Source organism: Canis lupus, chromosome 17 (assembly GCF_003254725.2).
Source record: "Canis lupus dingo isolate Sandy chromosome 17, ASM325472v2, whole genome shotgun sequence".
NCBI classification, from domain to species: Eukaryota; Metazoa; Chordata; class Mammalia; order Carnivora; family Canidae; genus Canis; species Canis lupus.
Window position 1 is genome coordinate 914,651 of NC_064259.1, and position 22,173 is coordinate 936,823.

The 22,173-nt window shown below is 61.5% G+C and overlaps 1 protein-coding gene across 26 annotated transcripts in view; it reads right to left on the reverse strand.

Annotated features, from left to right (window-relative positions):
* Positions 1–5,088: 5,088 nt before the first annotated feature.
* The window catches only part of MYT1L (myelin transcription factor 1 like), a 404,498-nt gene continuing 387,413 nt past the window's right edge, over positions 5,089–22,173 (reverse strand). For 23 of the 26 annotated variants that reach the window (XM_049095648.1, XM_035700367.2, XM_025454778.3 and 20 more), the window contains 4 exons: positions 17,098–17,189; positions 11,691–11,800; positions 8,236–8,379; positions 5,089–7,913 (listed from right to left, as the gene is read on the reverse strand). In XM_049095648.1, coding sequence (XP_048951605.1) covers positions 7,773–7,913; positions 8,236–8,379; positions 11,691–11,800; positions 17,098–17,189 — 487 coding nt within the window. In that variant the 3' untranslated portion in view covers positions 5,089–7,772. The remainder of the gene's footprint in view (positions 7,914–8,235; positions 8,380–11,690; positions 11,801–17,097; positions 17,190–22,173) is intronic. The other 3 variants (XM_049095655.1, XM_049095659.1, XM_049095661.1) reach the window with 1 other exon arrangement.

The window sequence follows — 22,173 nt, forward strand, 5'->3', positions numbered from 1 at the left end:
GCAGGAAGGTCCTCCCCTGGGGGCACTGGGGGCGCAGCCCTGCATCTCCAACTCCAGCCCCCGGGACGGGAGAGAGTCAATTCCTGCTGTTTGAAGCCATCCAGCGAACGACAGCCGCGGAAAAGTAGCTCCCACCCCGTCGTGACCTGTGCCCTGCAGGAACCATCCCTGGGGAGCGTGACCTCGGCTGTGCCACCGGGCTTTGGTCACGTGCTGAGGGCACCGTGATCCTGCGCAGACGGACAAACCCACCCTTGTGTTCAGTTTGTCTCTGGGTGAGTGCGTGGTCCCCCTTCCTCTTTTATTGTTATTATTTTTAAGCTTTTTTTTTTACTTATTTCGGGGGAAGAGAGAGGGAGAGAGCGCATGGAGGGGAGCAGAGGGAGAAGCAGACTCCCCACTGAGCACGGACACCCCCCCTACCCTGCCCCTGCCCCGGGGCTCGGTCCCAGGGCCCTGAGATCACAACCTGAGCCAAAACCAAGAGCCAGATGCCCAACGGACTGCGCCCCCCAGGCGCACCCCCTTCCCCTTTGAAGGGGTGCCCGCCCCCCACCCCAGGTGTAAAGACATGGGGTCCTTTTATTGACGCAAACCGGAAGACAACTCCACGGACAAATGGGTCAAGGATTGGTTTTTCCGAAGTTAAAGCCCCTGCTTTGGACAAATAGCCCCCCCTCCGTGTTACGTGTGACCCCGCGCCCAGTCTGTCTTGAGGTTTAGGTCAGGAGGTTACAGTGCTTCACGGCAGATCTCCCAAAAGTTCTTTTTAAATTTAAATCTTGAAAACAAGGCGGCATCTGCCCACTTAGAGCCGTTTCAGGGGAGAAGCAGTGCGGCCGGGCGCACGGGGCGCGGGGCTGGGGAGGGCGGCCTGCTGGAGCCGGAGCGGCCCGACTCGGCCCCGCACCCCTCCGTGGGCTCTGCAGGCTGCGCGCCTCCGCCTGCCCCCCGCGGCCCAGGGCTTCCGGTCTAGGGGCCCAGGCGTGAGGTCCGCCTGGCTCGGGCGAGGGTCCAGAGCTCGGGGACGTCCTGCCGCGTCAGGCCGAGCCGCTCGTGCACACCTACCTGGCCGGAGGCGGCCGGCCCCCGATGGTGCTCCTCGTTCCCCGCGCTCGGGCACACGCGTGCTCCGCGAGTCAGCGGCGGCCTCTCCCTCCTTTTACTGGCATCTCAATCTTCTGGCCTTATTGTGCTACACACCCACACGGGCACACGTACACACCCATGCAACGCAGCCCCACACCCCCATGCACAATACATACCCATGTACACACCCCCACACCCACACATGTACACACATGTATGCACACCTACGCACCCACATACACGTTGGTACACACATACACGCACACATGCACACATATACACACTCACACACATACACCCACATGCACCCACACACCTGCACACCTACACACCCACATACATGCTGGTACTCACATACACACCCACTTGCGCACATGTACACACTCACACACGTACACCCACATGCACACACACCCATACACCCACACATATACACATGTACGCACACCTACACACCCACATACATGCTGGTAGTCACATACACACCCACACACACACATGTACACACCCACACACATACACCCACATGCACACCCACACCCCCCACACATACACATGTTCACACACCTACACACCCACATACACGCGTATACACATACACACCCACTTGAGCACATGTACACACGTACACCCACATGCACACACAGACATATACACATGTACGCACACCTAAGCACCCACATACACACCCGCACACACCTACATACCAACATGTACACCCCCCACCCATGTCTGTGCATAGTGATGGGGTTCGGGACATGCCACCCTATGACGGGGCACTTGGGCACCGTGAGCACTTTCAGCTGGAGAAGTCTGGGACAGTGGCTGCAGGGGGGCCTCCGACCTCCCCTGCAGCAGGCCGCGGTGGCAGGGAGAGGAGCATGTGCACCCCAGCGGGGGCCTCAGGGCAGCCCTGGCCAGCAGCCCTGGCTGGCCGTCCCCAAGGGCAGGCTTTCCCGAGGCCGGGCACGTCAGCAGGGGCGGTGCAAGGACACCCGGGCCTCGCCGCCTCCTTGGTCTTCCTGCCATCAGTGGGGCCCCCAGGTGTTGTGAGACTTCCACTGAATAAATCCGCCTTTTCTTGCCCAGGCAGCTCGTGGGGCGAGGACCCAGGAGCAGAGGGGGCAGCTGTGTAGCCCCAGAGATGCCCGTCCCCCTCCTTGATTTCCTTACCGGTCTCGCTCAAAAACTGACCTTGAGGCAACAAGAGGGAGGTGATAAGGGGCAGAACAGTGCGTGCAGGGGAGGAGACTCGGAGCAGAGGACGCGGGTGTGCCGGGCAGGGTCCCAGCGAGCCCCCTGACTCCCCCGGGGCACAGCTCAGGTTGGGGGGCGGATGCGGGACAGGTGAGCCCCGAGCGGGGACGGTCTGCTCTGTCATTTTGCAGAGATTTACCGTGGGCTTCGTGTCCCATGTATGCCGTCCTCCCACCCTGGGGTCTGTCCAGGGAGCAATGACTTTTGTTGGTTGTCATGGTGATTGAAATATAAAGCCGAAGTAGAGGTTTGACTCTTCCTGACACGTATGTGAACCGTGACTGCTGAGAGCCTGGCTCTGCCGCAGGCCGTCGCCTGCTGCTGGACGGTGGCTGGGGGCACCCGCACTGCTCGGGTCTTCCTCCGGGGGAGCAGGAGGGGGGAGCGGAGGGCCGAGGGTGCAAGGCAGGGAGCCTGTGGGGGGTGGGGAAGCCCGGGTCCCCGGTGCTGGTGGGGGGGCGGCTCTGTCGAGCGAGGGGCAGCCGAGGGTGGGCAACGGGCACGTCCCCTTCCCAGCTGGTGTCTGGGCTCTGGGGGTCTCCGGGGAGCCCCTCCCATCCCTCTCCACACTTCCCCTGTGCAGGCTCTCCTCCGTCCTCTCTGCTTTGAACCCCCACGGGGTAACTTCAAGGTCTCTAGAACCTTCTAGAATCCTCACTAGATGCAGGCTTTTAAAAAATTTATTTAGACCTTTTCTAGGTATTTCTATGGTGACCGCGTTCAGTAGGCCAGTTGTAGGCAAAGGAACCAGAGAACCAAGGGTCCCTGGGACAGCTCGCTACTCCCTGGGCCTCTCCTGTTCTTCCCGGGTGCAGAGCACTTGCTCCCAGTGGCTGCCCAGCTCTCCCTTCCCCTCCCCTCCTCTTCCCTCCCCTTCCCTCCCCTCCCCCCTCCTCTCCTAGACCTGCCCCACCTCCTCCCCTCCCTCCTCTCCCCTCCCTTCCCCCCTCCCCTCCTTGACATGTCCCCCCCCACCCCGTTCCACTCCCCCACCCCCACCCCCCACCCTGCCCCGCCCTACTCTGCCCCTCACTGGTGGAGGCCAAGGCATCTCCAGCCCAGGGGTGCTCCTCCCCTGGGCCATGTGGCACCCCCCGCTGTGGCACCCCCCCCACAGTGGCACACTCCTGGCCCAGGGGCTGGGCAGGTGTGCGGCAAGCAGATCCCACCTGGCTGTTCCCTAGTGGTTTATACTTCTGCCCTTTGTGCGACTCACTGATGGGGTCACAAACATCTTAAGAGCCTCTTAACCAATGTTTAACGACTCTGGGGGACCCTAGAAAGTGCATTTCTCATCAATCATTTAATCGTTCCTCTAAAATAAGACTTTTGGGGATTTTATTAATTTCACTGCATTTACAACTGCTTTGGTATTTAGGGTAGGCTTCTATAATTATTGGGTCAAAACTTTGAATTTTATAAGGTTTTTGACATGATCGAAAGCTTAATCGGTTTCCAGAATGTTTTACCAATTCATTTTTTTAAAGAAGAGATTTTATTTATTTATTCATGAGAGACACACAGAGAGAGGCAGAGACACAGGCAGGGGGAGAAACAGGCTCCATGCAGGGAGCCCGATGTGGGACTCGATCCTGGGACCCCAGGGTCACGCCCTGGGCTGAAGGCAACGCTAAACCGCTAAGCCCCCCCAGGCTGCCCTGTTTATACCAATTCGAGGCACATCGCTCCTCAGACGAAACAGCTTTTCGGTTATCTCGGAGGACAGACTTGAGTCACCGACGGCGGCTCATGGACGTGCCACCTTCTGCGGTAACTCCGTGTGGTCCTCGGGCCAGGGCCTTCCTTCCAGGGCCAGGCACCTTCCACCGTGGCCGACCCCATGATGAGGTTGTAAGGTCTCAGACGGCCCCAGCCGGTGGGTGGCCTCTAGTCTTGGGAAGGTAGAGGACCCCTCTGGGGACACACTTTGGGTTTAACAAAGATGACCGGGCCTTTCCTCAAATGTTGTCTTTTAGGGACTGTGGCTACTACAGGAGAGTGTTTCTGGAATGTTAAAGGGTGATGTTCACTAGCCTAGATGAAGGGAAAGTGGGTAATTCATTGATACATCACATTTGAAGGGTAATTCAAGTTTTATGGGTGGTCCTGGCCGGTGGCTTGGAAGTGACCACGGGTGATGGAGCGCGAGTGACCCTGGGTCATGGGTGCGAGTGACCACGTGGGCCCTCGGAAGTGAGCTGCAGGAAGCGACAGGGCATCGTGAGGGGCACCTGAGCTCCCAAGCCGCGGCCGTCAGACTCTATCAATCAAGGCGGAGTCTGCACACCACCCACCCTGGACACCTGACACACGTCCCTGCCCCGAGGGACAGAGCAAGGCCCAGGGACTGCTCAGGAGAGAGGGACGAGGGACGAGGGCCATGATTGCTGGGAGCGGGCTCCCACCCCTCGGGACATCAGACCAGGGGACGCCTGTAAAGGACATCACTGTTCTGCTGGGGCCTTGGACACGCATGCGGGTTGCCAGGAGGACGTCGCATCACGTGTGGGAATTGTACTGTGGTTGTGTCGGAAGATGACCCTGCTCTGCGGAGACACCTGCTTTTGGACATGACGTGTCCTCACATGAGTGGGGCCGGGGCGGACAGCAAATGTGGCAGAGGCTGCGGCGCCGGGGGGCAGGGGGGTCGAGCAAGCCACCGGCTCTGGGGCGAGGCCCTCCTCGGGCGCCCAGACTCGAGTGAAGACGCGGACCCGGGGTAGAGATCCATCGTGCTACAAATGTGGCAACACCTTTTTTATTTAGAGTAAGATGTGTTAACATCCAGCATGACAAAATTTGTACAAAGTTCACAATTTAAAAATGAAGTATCACTGCAACTTGTGATTCCACACATTTATAGCAAAATTAAAGTGTCAACAAACCCATGCCGTGTAGTACAAAAATAAATGAAACTTCGGTTCCACAGACAGCACAGTAAATATTCATACAAAATTCTGTCTTAATAAATGATTACTTAAGTTAACTTAGAAATGATAATGAACAATAAGTTATAATAAATAGACTCTGATGACTCACAATAATTCCATATGAAAGGTCAGCATTCTAATATGTGACACTTTGTGATCCCTATATAATAGTCACAGATAACTTTTGATTTGATATTATGTACCAACGTTAGATGAGCAGCAGATTTGTGCTTAAAACCCCTTTCCATTGTACATAGGTGATAACAAGAAGAATCCAAAACTGATACTACCTATCACTCTACTAAAAGCATTACTATATTGGCAAAGAAGCTGCAGACACGACGCGGCGGGGAAATGCATATGCCCATATGAACAACGGGGGCCCTGCAGGGAGGGGGCCCCCTCGGGGTATATGGCATCAGGTGACAAGAAGCACCTTGCTTCAGCTCTCGAAAGGCAATTCTGAGCATGGCAGCTACAACTAATCGCACAACAGAAAGAGGGCGCTCTCCAGGGAAGGCGCTGCAGAGCCCCGGGGAATTACATCATCTGTCCCAGCTAGTTATTCAAGTCCTCGTGGAAAACTGTAAGCGTTTGTACAGTGAGCAGTATAAAGTGCCGCTGGGATGTACATATATTTATACATATATATACACCGAGGTTGAGTATTGTATCAGAATATTTGCTGTGAGATCCCTGTAATCTCCCGTAGCAACATCGTCGGGTCAGCCGTGAGGGCTCCCCTCATCCTCCCGGGGTCAGCCTCGCGAGGCCGCTGACCCCAGCAATTGCACACCTCCGTACGGATATATAGGACAAGGTAAGTGCAAATAGTCGACTGGCACGTTGTGGGGACAATGACCCTGTAAGTCCTGTTCTGCTAAAAATATTTTTTTTTTATTTTTACAAAACCCATCTTTTTTTTTTTTTTCATAACAAAATTTTAAAGTACTTCCGTACTTCCTGCATAACATCAAGACATGGAAGGAAGAGATGCTGTCACATGTAACTCAAGTCAACACCAGAAAACACAACACGCCGTCCTAGGGACTACTCAGAAGGGGGACGTGGCAATCAAAAGTGGTCGTATGCATACATATAGTGCAGTCACTGGAAGAAAACAATCCCATCTCCAAGTGTAAGCAAGTCTAAGATGATCTAGTGTAAAGCAAAAAAAGTGCTCAAGTATAGATAATTACTCTTAAAATCTGATTGCATTCATTCTTAGAGTAGGTCGTGACAAATCAAACAGCAAGGCTATGCAAATGCCACGTGGTCACCTGGTCTCCAAGGGGAGTTGGAACAGGAAGGTCATTTGCGAGCAACTCTGCCGGGGACACGGGGACGGACGGGGGCGGCCGCTCGGAGCCGGCGGCGGGTGTCCTGCCCCGCAGAAAGCGCGTGCAGTAGCTCGCGGACTCGCACACCATTTGCCTTATCCCCCGGCCGTGGAGGAAAAGTCACAGCAACAACGACAGTGATCGCTTTTAAGAGTGGAGAGAGGGGAAATAAATACTCTTAAATTAGCTCTGAACTAAAAGGAGAGCACACAGGTTCTGTGAGACACACGCCATTGCAGTGACAGACGGTTCAGAGGGGCACCGCGCTCTCGGGGACATGGGGTAGGCTGCTCCAGAGTCTACGGACACTGCAAAGGGCAATCTTCGCGCGGTCCGTCTCTAACAAGCCCCTGTCTGAATAGGAGTTCCCAGAGTCACACCATGCAATGCTCAGGAGTTAACTTAAAAGTGCTGTTTAAGCTGCTTTGAATCTTCTGCCAAATTTCCATGGCTTGATGTTGTCTTACAATAAATTACTTATCTCATCTCTTACAGTTAATCCATATGCCATTTCCTTGGAATGCAAAAAACCTCATTTACTGCCCCCACCATACACCATCCTCCTAAAACAAACAAACAAAAAAATCACATAATATTTCCAAGCATTGTTCAAAAATAAAGCATTTTTTGCAACCAATTCTTGCTATGAAACAATATGCACACAAAATGTATTTCTTAATTCCATAAAATCCTCCAACATGAGGCAAAATGATAATGTCTAAAAAGTGGCTGCAGGGCCACCACATGATCATTCAAAGCTGTGGGTTTTTTTTTTTTTTGTTTTGTCCATTTCAGTTCAAAATACTAAAACATTTAATCACTAAAGCATTAAAAAGAATTTACACTCTATTTATTTTGATCAGCTTACCTCTTCAGAAATATATATACCCCCAAATGTGCATACAGTAGCAGCTATAAACGTTACATGGCATGTCACACTATGTCAGCTCATATGAAACCGTACAAAATGTGAATGTATTCAAAAACTATTCTGCAGGTAACTATCTTTAAAGCAAGACATAAAATCATTATGAAGTCTTGTAAGCATAACACTGTTTCAAACAGAAATAAGTATATGACACTCTCTGGTGAGTCACAGCAGCAAGAGGAGCGGGTGGCTCCCTTTCAAACAAGATCCCGCCACTACAGCAGCTGCTCAGACCTGGATTCCTCTCACAGCGTGCTTTATATTTTCCAGTAGGGCTTTATTTTCTGGGCTCTGATAACGGTCTTGATTTGTATACATGTCCGTCAAAGTAGTCACGTATGCATCAAAATTTTGTTCATTGATTGGATCCTACGAGATATTAAATAGTGGTTCATACACAACTTTTATTTTCTGAATAGGATATTCACATCAGCATAAAATAGCATCTATCACAGCTCAGCGCCACTGTCTTTACGCTACTCGAGCGGCCTACTCAGAGCTTACTTCATCTTACGGGGTGCACGGGATCTGCCCCACCGAGGCTTCTGGCCCTTAGCCGTGCGGTTTGGGGGCGGTGACCGCCAACATCCACAGCGTGGAGAGCCACGAACACAGCCATAGAGACAGGCCTCTAGCTCACGCTGTGCTTTGCGGAGGACCGCCGGCGCCGGCGGGCGCCCTAGTCACTTACCATGTGCGGCAGCTGGATATTGGCTAGACTATGGATCAAGGACTGGCTCAGGTTGGCCAGCTCGTGCAGGAGAGACTCGTTCTGCTGCTCGATCACCTTGTTCTCCTCCTCGATGGTCTTCAGGCTGCTCTCCATCGTAGTGATCTGGAACGCACAAATTCGAGTGACATGTAACACAAGGCAGGCCGCCGTCGCCCCGTGCCAGCAAAACCTTTCTTTCTTTCTTCTTTTTTACATTTTATGTATTATTCTTGAAAGACACACAGAGGGGCAGAGACCCAGGCAGAGGGAGAAGCAGGCTCGCTGTGCTGCGGGGAGCCCGATGGGGGACTGGATCCCGGGTCCCCGGGGTCACGCCCTGGGCCTGAGGCAGACGCTCAACCGCTGAGCCACCCGGGCGTCCCAGGGAAAACCTTTGTGCTTGAACAAAAAGGCCTCCGTGGGGACAGCCCGTCATTGTAAGGGTTCGGCGCTTATGCATTTGATTCATCACACGTGAAAGTTGGGTAACGGGAGTCTGGGGAGGCTGTTTCTGGGGAGCGGCTCAGGGGCGGTGTGCACTTTGATTTAACATTTTAAAAGCTCTGCTGTCCCGGAGCAGGGATGACGACAGGCTGGCATCTCCCCAGGCCTGCCGGGCCCTCCTCCGGGGCCAGCTCAGCGGCGTCTGACTGCCGCAGGAAGTCCTACACTGTGAACGTCCTCATGACACAGGTCACCCACTTGGCCACAGCTGCCAGCGCCCTCGGTTCACGGGCAGCGCCGGCCTCTGCTCTCCTGTCACCCCCTCCTGCGGCTGCTCCGGGAGCAGGCGGGCGGCCCCCTGGTCTGCAGGGGCCCTGGGGTCCCACGCAGCCGGCTCCACTGGGGCCCATCCCGCGTCCTCCCACTTGATGCAGGGAGTCAACTGTGCTCGGTCAGGGGTGTTCCTGCCTTCGGGCCCTCCTCCAGCCAGACGACCAGCACCTGCTGGCAGCACAGCCAGAAATGTGACACACTCCGGAAATGTCCTGGTGCTGGCTCAGCGCCCAGCGCCCAGCGCCCAGGCCCCAGGCCCCAGGCCCCGCCTCCCCCCTCAGGCACCTGCCTTCCTGACCCCGGCCTCTGCCTCCTTCTCAAGGTGCTACTTCCCTGACCTGCCTCCCTGACTCCAGCCCCCTTCTCCCTGCCCCTGGCCCCACCTCCCTGTTCCTACAGCCACACCTCCCTGCCCCTGGCCCCGCCTCCCTGCCATCAGGCCCCTCCTCCCTGCCCCAGAGCCACGCCCCCTGCCATCAGGCCCCGCCTCCCTGCCATCAGGCCCCTCCTACCTGCCCCAGAGCCACGCCCCCTCCACGGCCCCGCCTCCCTGCCATCAGGCCCCGCCTCCCTGCCATCAGGCCCCTCCTCCCTGCCTCAGAGCCACGCCCCCTGCCATCAGGCCCCGCCTCCCTGCCCCAGAGCCACGCCCCCTGCCATCAGGCCCCGCCTCCCTGCCCCAGAGCCACGCCCCCTGCCATCAGGCCCCGCCTCCCTGCCACGGCCCCGCCTCCCCCCAGTGGCGGGAGGGTGGGGCTCGCCGCTGCTGGTGAGGCCGGTGGAAGGGGAGGAGACAGACGCCGCCCTCCTAGATCCTAGAGCCACCCGGGTCCTGGGGCTGCGGCAACGCCCGCTGAGGAAGGCCAAGGGAGCTCCTCCGGAAGGGCCCCTGAGCCCGCGGAGAGGACACAGGTGACCCAGGCTGAGGCCGCGTCCTCCCTAAATGCCTGAGAGCCGAGGCCCTGAGCAGCTGTGGGTGAGCCTGCCCGGCTGCAGAGGCGCAGGGGAAACGTAGGACCCAGAACAAAATAGAGCTAAGAGTCACTCGTGTGATCATGTTAAAATATAGGTAATTCTTCATACTGTTCTGACTGTATTTTTAAAAGATTTTATTTATTTCTTTGAAAGAGAGCGTGCACACGAGCAGGGGGAGGAGAGGGAGAGAGAAGCAGACTCCCTGTGGAGCAGGAGTCAGAGGTGGGGCCTGGCTCCAGGGCCCCGGGACCCCGACCTGAGCCGAGGGCACACGCTGCACCGACCCCGGGACCCCGACCTGAGCCGAGGGCACACGCTGCACCGACCCCGGGACCCCGACCTGAGCCGAGGGCACATGCTGCACCGACCCCGGGACCCCGACCTGAGCCGAGGGCACACGCTCCACCGATCCTGAGGCCCCGGGACCATGACCTGAGCCGAGGGCAGCCGCCCCGCCATCGCAGCCCCAGAAAGTGCCCCTGTTCTGACTATTTTCTGGGCAGGGCCATGGCCTGGGGGCGCAGCAGGGGAGCCTGCCCCCCTGCCCCCCCGCAGTGGCTGTTCCACTTAAGGGCTGGGCTCTGTGCACAGTGTGCACGTCCTGGGCTGTCCCTATATGGCCAGGTGGCCCCGGGAGCGCTTGCCGGCATGTCTGGTCAGAGGGAACACACACCCAGAGTGCCGCGGGTCACCCCATCCTGGTGTCCCCGACAGGGAGTGAGGGCACCAGAGACTGTATGAGGCCTAGCTGCAGGACCACCAACCTTCCAGCACTTTCTGAGATGAGCAGGGAGGCTATGTGTGCACTGGCCAAAGGTCAAAAGGCAAAAGCTCTCCCAGGGCTGCGGGGAGCGGGGCTCCTACGGCCACAGCCTCATCTGTCCCTGAGCACGGCCTGGGGCCCGGAGCCCCTAGAACAAGCACCAGTGCTCTGCTGAGCTGACACCAGGTCCAAGTGCTCGTGGGGGTGCCCGCTGCCTGTCCGCTCACCCTCCAGCCGCAGTGTCAGCTGCTAGCAGGGGTCTGCAGGGACGGGAGGTTGGGGGGCAAGAAGCCCGCTTTCTTCCAGGGTGAGGTGCCTCCCCTTACCTGGGACGGCAGCGCTGTGAGAGCCCAGTCCCAGCGCCCACGCGGCCCGAGACCCTGAGCCGCTGTGGTGGGGGCACGGAGGGGGGCGCTGCGTGGGGCTGAGGGACAGGAGGCTCTGAGCTGTGGCCGCCCGCATGCGCCCTGGCTGAGCCCAAGGAGGCTCCGCGTGGGTAACGTGAGAGTGAGGATACTTGCGGTGAGCCATCGTGGGTGCACGGTGGGACCTCAGCCCTGCAAATGGGCACCCAGTAGGTGCTCGCTAAGGGCTGCTCCCTCCCTCCCCGCCTCCCTCCTGTCCCTGGGCATCTGGGCCTGGGCCCTCCGGGACGCAGAGGCCACAGGGCGTTAGGGCCTGCCGTGTCCCGGGAGGAGCGCGGGGACCCCGGCCCGCGGGGGCTCCACTAAAGTGGGTGCGGGCGGGAAGCAGGCGGCCCCACGGCCACGGTGCGCCAGGGCGTCCCGCTGCCGAGCCACTGGCGTCAGCACACGAGCGGGACGGGAGACGGAGGGGGCGGAGGGGGGCCAGGAGCCCAAGGAAAGGCAGTCGGGGGCGCCCCCGGGGCCGGGCGGCTAATGTCGTGGGCTTCAAAAACTGTTACCTGAGTTCTCAGTTTAATCATGTCGGCCTCCATCTGGGAGTTGGACTCGTTGAGCTCCTTGATCTCTTCGTCTAACTGCTTGATTTCCTCATCGTTCTCTATGCCTGTGGGGGCGACAGCAGGTGTTAGGGCCTCGGGCGCAAGACCGCGGGCGGAGGCGCGCTTGTCTCTTGGTTCCTTTTGCATTTGGGACTGAATTGGCTGGAAAAATACCTCTTGGATTTAAGCGAACATAGCGACAGTCTGCATGTCCTTCACGCCTCCCGCCGCCCTCCTCCCCCACGCCCCAGGGTGCCGTCTCCCGGACAGCCCACCCGCCCCGGCCCGGCCGCTCCTACAGGTGGTGACCTGCTCCAGCCCATGTCCTGCCGCCCTGGTCTGTTCTCTGTCTGTCTGTCCATCCGTGTCTGTCACCCGGAAATGAGGCCCCACACCGCTGCCCACAGGTGAGCAAGCCCCCGACCGGGATGGACAATGGAGGCAAACAGCCTTTCTCTTCAGATGCGGAAAACGTGCCTTCAGATGTGCCCTCGGGTGTGCCCTGGGGACTGTGCATCCTTGAGTGTGCCCTGGAGGCTCTGCCCTGGGGGCTGTGTGCCCTCGGGTGTGCCCTGGGGGCTGTGCGCCCCTGTGTGTGCCCTGAAGGCTGTGCCTCTCGGGCCTCACTGGGCACCTGGACCAGGTCTCCCTCCGCCGGCTCAGGGCGCTGGTTGCTGGCAGTGGGGTGCACCAGGGCGGGACAGATCCAGGCCCTTTGTCCTTCTGACAATTGGGTGCCACGTGGCTGCGTGTGCTCGAGAAGAAGAGCGGGATGCCTGCAGCCACCGTCACCCTTGACGCCAGGGACACAGTCACCAGGCACAGCAGGGGATGCTATGGGAACCCCTGGGAAAGGCACATGGCCCAGACCTCGGGGGCCCAGGGCAGGGCCCTTCTCCGGGTCTGCAGACAGAAGGGCAGCGGCCACCTGGAGGGAAGGGCCGAGTCGCGGACACTGCAGAGGCAGGGGGGCCAGGGGTGGGGGGAGCGGGTCCCTCCTCCTGAATCTCCTTCTGCAGGCGGAGCCTGAGCCTGCCCACCGTCCCCCACCCTCCCGCCCAGAGGGACCGGCCGAGGCCTGCCGACCACTAGCCTGGGTCTCATGTCCCTGGCCTGGCCTGGAGGCCCCAGGTGCGCGTCCCTGGCCAGCGTGTCGCGGGGCTCAGTACAACTCCTCGGGCGCCATCGATGCATCTCGGAAAGCATTCCCATCTCACAGGACAGTGCACTGCGCTGGGCCCTCCCTCGGGGCCGGCTGTGTCCCCGCTGCCATATGGGACCAGACCTCTGCGGCAACGTCCAGGGAGGCCTCGGGCGGAGCGAGCTCCTGCATGTCGCGTGTGGCACCCACGCCTGAGAACGTGGCTTGTAAGCCATCTGTCACCTGGCGAGGGTTCATCGCCCGCTCCGTGAGTTGCAAGCAGGCCAAGCGCCCAGACAACACCTCCTGCGTGAGCGAGGCCGCGGCGGTCCCTCCGCGCCGTGGCTGTGCTGCTGGATGTTCCCACTGAGCGTCCGCTAAGACTTCCGAGCAAGTTCCTCGTGTCCTATTTCTTCAGTGTCCTAGGCTTGAACGGTCTTAAATCTTCTCTTTTTGCCACTGTGTGGGGTGGTTTCCGTGGAACACGAGGCCCACGCCAGCGCCAGGGGCCGTCGCCGCTTCTAGGACCACAGGCAGCCGTCCTGTGTTTGCCTCCTGTGCTCAGTGCGGCCCCAGGCCGCCGTCGGATCCACACATGGAATTTGGAGACTTCCTCAAAGGAAGCGTGAAATACGCTCCGTGCACCTGCCCATTCCCAGCGTCAAGGTGGCGCGTTTCCATTGAGAGTGTGCGAGTGGGATTGTGAATGAAACACCTCGTTTCAGGACAGGCGGTTTGAGGACCACAAAGCCCAGGGGTCCGTGGGGGACCTACGCATCGCAGTGAAGTCATCCTAATTGGTTTGTCAGGGGCGCAACACCCTCGGCGGCAGATAGATGGTGAAGCATCTAGAACACCCCGGAAGGTCAGCACCTTCATCCGGGGCCCAGATTCTGGCAAACGTGAGCTCGAGAAGAGGTTTGGCCAGGCCAACGTGGTCTCCCCGGCCTATGGTTGGAATCCCCGAGGATTCCCCGGGGGCGTCCTGTGGATTCGGGTGTTTGCAAAAGAGCGTCCGGCCCTGACGACCTTCTACGTGACGTGAGCAGCGGCAGAGGGCACACGGCCCGGGCTGGACCGTTCCCGAAGGCGGACGCGTGTCTGAGCCATCCTGCAGGCGTCTGGGACGGCGAGGGCCACAGCCCGGGGTCTGACACATGACAGACCCGGGCCCCGGCCCCCTTGTCTTCCCACGTACGACTTTTGTGACGAGTGACTTCCTTGGTCTCCTGGGCCTCGAGCTGCCCCTTGCGCGATGGTCCGTCTCTGACCCAGCTCGGCCTGCGGGGACAGCGGCCTCTCCTGAGGCTCGCCAAGTGGCTGCTGAGGAAGCCTGCTGGGTCAGCTGTTGCCTGAGCGGCTAGCGACCCCCGGGCGTCTGTGGGCCCCGTGCTCCCCCGGGGTCTCCCTGAAACGTGGCATGGACGGGCTTTGTCCAGCTGGCTCCGCGCGGTGAGCTGACACGTCATTAAAAGGAAAAGAGAGAGCAAAACCATTGTATGTGGTCGAGCGCCGTGGGCCTCATAGTAAAGAATTAAAATCCACGTTTCCTTTGTGCCGGTCTTAAGGCTGTCCTCTAAATTTTTATTCTAAATTAAACGGCCTCAGACATATAAGTGCACAATACACGTTGAACATTGTGTGCGGGCGGGCGCCTGAGATGTCCGTCCATCAAAACCTGGGCCGAAAGGGCCACTTGGTAAGATCCGGGAGGGGCGTCCACGCTGCAAACCCACCCACAGGTAGAGCGTCACCACCCGGCGAGTCTGCAGGGCACGTCAGCTCCCTGGCGCAAGTCGGCATCACGAAAGTAAAGGTCCCTCAAAGTCCCCGTGACGACCGTCCCCTCCTTGCTCCGGCGGCTTCGGGAGACAATCCCGTGGGAGAGAGAAAGCGCGGTGACCTCGTGCAGCATCAGATGAGCCGACCCCGTGGGAGCAGGGCGGAGGGGGAGTCTGAGGGACGCAGGGACGTGGGCTGGGCCGGAGCTCCGGGGACTTAGGCTGCGCGGAGCGGGGACCCGGCACCAAGGAGCCAGGAGGCCTGGCGCCAGAGCGGCCGGGTGGTCGGCTCCGCCAAGCCAACGGCAGGCTGCCCGGGGCTGGGCGCTCACGGTGGGCCAGCGTGTGGGCGCGGGGGGCTTCGGGCACAGTGGTCACGTGTGTGTAAGGGCCGCGTCAGGTGAGCGCTCATGCTCACGCTACTGGGGGCGGGGGGAGCTAGGGCAGCTCCGGAGCCAGAGGCTTAGGTCCTGGAGGTGGGCATCCTGCCGAGGGGGGCGGGGCGTTCATGTAGTACCGACACCCTGCCCGCGAGTGGGCCCCACGGGCCCTGTGATGCCGCGGCCTGGGCGCTGTAAGGAGCGTGCTCCCGAGGACGGAATGGCTCTGACCTCGGCACTGACCAGAAACCACAGGTGGTGGCGGGGGCTCGGGAAGCCCGGTGGGACCAGCTTCCGCGGCTTCCTCCCCGCGCGCCCGAGCCCAACAGAACCCGCAACAGAGACCCGCCCATGGCCAGACCCTGGAACGGGGCGCAGACAGGCGGGTGCACGGCGGCCCCGCGGACCCCCACGGCACGGGCGGCTCCCGTGGGATGAAGCCGTCTGGCACCTCCAGGAGAGCACTGGGTCTTCCTGAGAGCAGCGCTGCCCGACAGAAGGCTCTGGATTCCGCTGCCCCTCGGGAGAGACGGGGCCGGGGGTGCCCAGAGACGTGCCCCCGACTCCCCGCCGCTGGGAAGGCCCGTCCTCAGGGTCTGCGGATCCGTGGCCCGGCTTCTTCCCTCTCCTGCTTGGCGCCGACCCCGGCCCATGGAGGCCGCCTTCACGTCTCAGTCGTCCACGGCCCCGCGGGCCCAAGGACTTTGCCGGAACACACGGCTATTTGCGGGGCTCTGGAAGCGGCGTCCGTGGCGGTTTCTCACCTGCGGCTCAGAGCGTGTGCAGTGGAAACGGGGAGGCCGGAGCCCGAGCCTTCATGACAACAACGTGGGGACCCTGGCCGCCCTCTGGTCCGCGGCGGCCTCGCCTTAAGGGCCGCTCAGTGCAGGCCGCGCAGAGAGGTCCCGAGCTGCTGTCAGGCCCTGGCAGGGGCTGTCAGGTGACCACAGGGGTGCGGGGACCCCGGCCCGGCTGGCCTTCCTGCGAGGGGTCCATGGGCCTGAGCCGCGGCACCAGCTCCTAGGAGGGGTCCAGGGACCGGGGGTCCAGGTCTGCATCCTGCCCAGGGCATCTGCTGCCCCAGCCTCGCGGTCGGCCCTGCGCCCACGGCCCCCCCGGGCGCTGCCGAGGGGCCCAGACCCCGCCCTCCAAGGCCACAGCTTGCTGAGCCATTGCAGAGCCCTCGGTCCGGCGGTCCCGGGGAGGGGGTGCCCTGCGAGGTCTCCGCCAGCACCGCGGTAGCTGCCCCCACCTCCGAGCCCCAGCTCCCACGTCCGCTGCCCTGTCGAGGCCCAAGCCTGCGTGTTTCTGCTTAAAGACACCAGACTTAGCACACGGGGTCGAGTCTCGAAGTGAGCTCACGGCCCGCAGCAGGCAGCGCGGCGTGGCCCGGGCTCGCCTCCCTCCCTCTGCTGTGGGCGCGTCTCCGCCCTGGTGCAAGGAGGCCTTTCAAACAGAAATCACCAACGGAAGTCACAAAAATTTGGAGCACGTCCCTTTTAAAAACCTATGGAAAGGACCTTGTTTCCAGGGCGAGTGTGGCCTGGTCGTCCCCTCGGCAGCACAGCCACCCGTCTCCCTCTGCCACGGCCCCAGTGGCCACAGAACCTCCACCACTATGGGCTTCGGGGCTGCAGGTGACCCGTGCAAGCCGGTGGGTTCACGAGGATGGGGCTGAGAAGGACAGAGAGGCTGGGCCCCCGCTGCCCCTCCCCCCGTAGTCCCCGCACTCGTCTCGGGGGCACACGGTGCTCGGTGCTCGCGGGTGGTCGGGCCGGGAGGCCAGCTGGGAGGTGGCACGGAGGGAGGGGACGGGCGTGGGGGAGGCAAAGGGCCTGGGGCAGAGCAGAGGGAGCGGCCGTGGGTTCTGGGGAGCCACGTGTTTGGGGATGGCCGCCCGCCCCAGCCCAGGTGACCGGCCTCTGAGGTGTGCCAGGATCACCCCGCCCGGGCTGTCCAAGCAGGCGCGCTGCCTTGGTCCGGGGCCTGGGGCTCGGGAGGCATCGGAGGAGCCGGACCCGGGGTGCTGGGGCCCCTCGCGGCGGCCGGGGGCTGCTCACCATTGCTGGCTCGCTGCCGGATGGTCAGCATCTGCTCTCCTGACAGCTTCGCCTTCTTCATGGCTGACGTGGCCCGCGGGCATCCCGACAAGCTGGGGACAGGACGCAAAGTGGCGTTAGTTACAGGACGCGGCAAGGCCCCCAGCCTGCACAGACCGTCCGGGGCAACGCACGCCGCCGCGTCTTTTTATCAGCTGGGGTGCGGGCAAAGGGCTTTTGGCAAACGGGAAGCAAGCCCGAGTGGGGCGGGCGGGGGGGGGTGTCCCCTGCACACGAGGGTGGCCGCGTCTGCCGGGGCCTGGGGACAGCTTGGGCTGACACGCGGGTGGGCGGGCGGGTGGGACCTCAGGTGACGGCGTGGCGGCCGGGCTCTGGGGTGGGAGCCCGCGCCCCCTCCCCTGCTGCCTCTGGGGGCTGTTGGCAGGTTTGGGGAGTGACCGCCTGGCTATGGGGACTTCCTTGCGATGGAAAGTGTCCAACCTACACGAGGCCTGAGTCGAGTTGATTTTAAATGCACAAATGCAGAGGATCGAACACCGAGCTCAGCCCCATCCGGCCATTCTGCCTCGGGGCACATCTGGGTGTCCCCCACCGTCCCTTGCCCCATCCTCCCTCCAGTCGATTATGGGGGGCGGGGGCGGCCGCACGTGTGAAAACAGAGCCCCCGGGGCACGATCCCGCTCGAATGTGTCAAACCCCTTTGCCACTGACATCCCATGTGCAGCCTCTTTGCAGACTTCCTGCCGCTGCCCAGGCTCCGTCCCCTGCGGGTCCGCGCTCTGCACCTGGACCGGGGTCCCCGTCTGACCACTGTGCTCCCAGGATGGCTCCCCTGCCTCTTTCCCTGACGCGCTCCGTGTGCATGGAGGACGAGTCGCATCCTGGGCCCCATCACACCTGCCCTAGGGCTCAGCCCCTCCCCCCCACCCGGCCGCCACCCAGAGGGACCCACCGGGGGCCCTGGCACCCCCGAGCAGGTTCACCGGGCACTCGGTGTACCCATGACACGGAAACCGTACGCGCGAATACAGCTGCGTGTCCCATGTCCCATGTATGCATCACACACGCACGGGTGCGTACTCCGTCGTAATTCAGGGCCTCAGGGACTGTGTCCATGGCATGGGGACGCTCTCAGGGGCTCATCCGCACCTCTGTCCATCCAACACCCGACGACGGCGTGGCTTAGCTGGTTATGAGCAGCACCCGGTACGTGCGCGTGAGGAGGCTGCTAAATATCCTCGCACAGTCCACGCGACGTCCATGTCGTCCTCGAGGAGCCGGCGGTGAGCGGTCGGTCAGTCTTCGGCAGCTGCTGCCGAGGGTCTGGGAGGGGCCGACTCGTCTCTGCCCTGTCGCCCTTCCCGGGACCCCGTCGTGAACCGCGTTTGCTGATGGTGCTTCTAGACTAACAGGCGTGAGTCCCCAGGGTAAACGCGGGCACGCAGGGCCTCTGTGCCCGGCGGACGGTGGGCAGCGGAGGGGGGCACCGAGCCGTCCCAGGGGCTTGGGCACCTCCTGGGGCGCCCGATGCTGCCGCCCGGCCTCGTGGATGCTCCTTCCCAGGTTCTCTCTCCAGAGTGACCCGGGATGGTCCCCCAGCCGGGCTCCGGCCTGCTCGGCCCACGGAGGACGGACCGCCGCCTCCCCGGGGAAGGGTCACCGGCTTCTCGAGAGCACAGTCCCGGTGGCCTGTGAGGCAGGGCCCACTCCTCCTCTGCGTCGGCCCCCCGCCCGCTTTCGCAGGCCTGGCCTGTCTCCAGGCCCCGGCTCTGGGGGGACGCCCGGTTGACCTGGGCAGCCTGCGTCCCGGCCACCGTTGCTCCCGGTCTGCGCTCACCGGGGCTGGTCCCCAGAGGGCTCTCCTGGCCACCCCGTCCGGCTGCTCCTGGGGAACCTCCCCGGCTGAGTCCTCCTGCCCTGAGAAGAAGTGATCAGAATTGAGCGATGCCCCAGCGTGTGGGTGCAAAGCAGCAAAGGGGGGGGACCGGTGAGGCAAAGCCCGCAGAGTGGGCGCACGAGGGTCCTTCGTGGCCACCTAGAATGCTGGCTGCGGGCCTGAGCCTGCGGAAGCCCAGAACCGCTTATACACGGGCTCCCAGGGTGCATGGACTCGCGGAGCCCGATTCCATCGTCCGCCCCTTGCTTTTCTCAGTTTTCAGAGCGTGGAGGGGCAGCGAGGGTGCAGACGATGCACCACGCCAGGAGTCACCCCCAAAGCTGGGAAACCGAGTCGGGGCAGAGACAGGCCCACGGAGCTGTGGCTGTTCCAGCATGAGCCCCCTCGCCCAGCGCACAGGGACGCGTGGGGGACCTGGGTCAGGTCCAGAGGATCCCCGGCACCCACGCGGCTGGAGGACGCGGGGGATGTGCGCTGCCTGTCCCCGTCGAGGCAGGGACCCGGGGTGCTCAGTGTGGTTCCCTCGAGGACCCAGTGGGCTACCATGCAAAGTCCTCTAACTAAAACTGCACTGCTCTGGGCGGGGATTTGGGAAGTCACAGTCTTAGCTGGGGTCACTCCGGGCACCGGACACTTAACCTGTGGCCCCCGCAGCTTGCAGTCGCCCAGGCCCTAGGACAGCGGCGGCAAGTCCAGTGGCTTCCAGGTGGAGGCTCCGGAGGGAGTGGGGAGGCTTGGGCAGACAGGTCATTGACCCCAAGGGACCTCCTTCAGGAGGGCTGGCAGGCCGGGAGGCAGGGGGAGGCGTGTTCCTGGGAGGAAGCAAGGGGCTGGGAGCAGGGTGGCACGTGCTGCCCCCTGGCCGTTTGCCGCCCGCGGAGCGACTGGGCACAGAGCTTAGGGACGGAGGACTCGGACAGCCCAGCAGGCGGTGCTGGGGGCTCAGAACTCCACCCGGGTGCAAGCAGCGTCTCGCAAGCCAAGTATCACTCCCCGACACTTTATCCTACTATTCACTGCCGCACCTGGCTCTACCAGCCTCTTCCTGTGGAGCTGCCACTTGCAAGAGATGAGATCCGGCTGCCGTGCAGCTGGGCCTGCAGCAGAGACACCTGCTGACGCCGTTACAGCCCCACCCTGTCTGCCAGGCGACTTGGAGGACAGGCCAGACGCTGAGGCCGGCACTCTAGGGCTGCAAGACACCCAGCCCCGCACGTGTGGGGAGAGGGCAGGGCGCTGCTGTGCTGCCCGTGGGGAAGGCTGGCCGTCCTGGAGGGAGCGTCACCCGGAGGGAGGGTCACCAAGTGGGAGGGTCACCTGGTGGGAGGGTCACCTGGAGGGAGGGTCACCTGGTGGGAGCGTTACCCAGCAGGAGTGTCACCTGGAGGGAGGGTCACCTGGTGGGAGGTTCACCTGGCGGAGCATCACCTGGTGGGAGCGTCACCCAGTAGGAGGGTCACCCGGTGGGAGGGTCACCTGACAGGAGCGTCACCCAGTAGGAGGGTCACCTGGAGGGAGGGTCACCTGGTGGGAGACTCATGTGGTGGGAGGGTCACCTGGTGGGAGCATCACCCAGCAGGAGGGTCACTTGGAGGGAGGATCACCTGGCAGGAGCATCGTCTGGTGGGAGGGTCACCTGGTGGGAAGATCACCTGGAGGGAGGGTCACCCAGCAGGAGCATCACCCAGCAGGAGGGTCACCTGGAGGGAGGGTCACCTGGCAGGAGTGTCACCCAGCAGGAGGGTTATTTGGTGGGAGGGTCACCTGGCGGGAGTGTCACCTGGAGGAGTGTCACCTGGCAGGAGGCTCACCCCGCAGGACAGCCTGGGGACCGTGTCCCGTGCCCTGACCTCCAGCACCCGGGAGGCGCCCAAGCGGGCCCTTGTGCTGCCTCGGCTGCCCAGGGACCGTGTCCATCACGGGGCCGTGTCACGGATTCTCTGGCGCCCGGGCTCCCCGGCTCTCCTTGGTGAGCATCTTTCTTCGGCTCCTCCTCCCTCCCGCCTTCTGGAGTCTCCAGCGAGCTGGTTGGTAGCCCCAGGAATTCTTTCCCTGGTTTTTAAAGACTGTCTTCTTTTCTCATTTTTATAAGTTAAGAGAGATTTCCTCAGCTTCCCACGCTGACCTTCTCACTCAACTTTTTATTCCCCTTGTCTCTGTTTTAAAAAGATCTTTCTTGTTCCCTTGATTTCTCTTGGCTTAAGAAGAGAGTAAGTCACACTATTCTATTTAGTCTCCTTTTCTATCTAATGACAAATCAAAAAAATCTTTTTCTTTCCAGAAATGTCCGTTTTCTCTGACCTTTCCTTTCCTTTTTAAGGTCTGTTTTGCTTTTAGCCCGTTACTTAGTGCTTTCCTCCTAGGAAAGCTGGTCCTCCTTGGCTGTTCATTCCCGTCTCCGAGTGGTGCCTGCCGAGGCCTGTCCCGGGGCCCTGCAGATGTGGGGGGTCCTCTCTCATCTGGGGGTCACAGGGGATGCACCCGGGACAGGGCTGGGGCCACAGCAGCCCCGGAGCAAGAGGCGAAAGGCCTCGGCCTGCACCGGGCATTCCCGCTTCCCGCGTGCCGGGGACCCCAGGGCTGGGGGCACGAGGCCGGGCATCCGGAGCCCCGCTCTTCTTCCAGAGGCGTCCCCCTCCGGCTCTGTCTCCGAGCTCGCCCTGCATCCCACCACAGGGTCCCCGGGGCCCGTGCACTGCGGTCTCGCTCCTGACTTCCAACCTCCGTGCGTCCATCCGGGCGCCTGCGTTGTCCGTCCGTCCGAGGTGTTTCTCTCCCCTTCGTGTGGGTCAGGGTGGCAGGGAGCCCGGCTGCAGGGGGTGTCAGTGACTCCAGAGAGACGGCGCTGACTCCTCCCCGGGGCTCCGGGGGCGCCCGCGGCCTGGGCCCTGAGAGCCGGAGCCGTGCAGCCGCCAGCGCCTGTGATCTTCCCGTGTCCCGGAGGCCGCGTCGTCGCACCATGCAGCACCTGCCGTCTCCGCGGGCTCTGCGGCCAACATCAGATCCGAGTGTCACGGGCGAGGCGTTTGGAGCTGCCGATGCAGCATCTGCAGGAACCGCGCACCTCCGTGGGCCTGGACCAAGACGGCAGGGCTAGAGGGAGGACGGAGAGGGCTGGGCCAGGAGGGGGGGCCCCGGAGACCCCGGGACACGCTCCCGTCCAGCTAGCGAGGGCACAG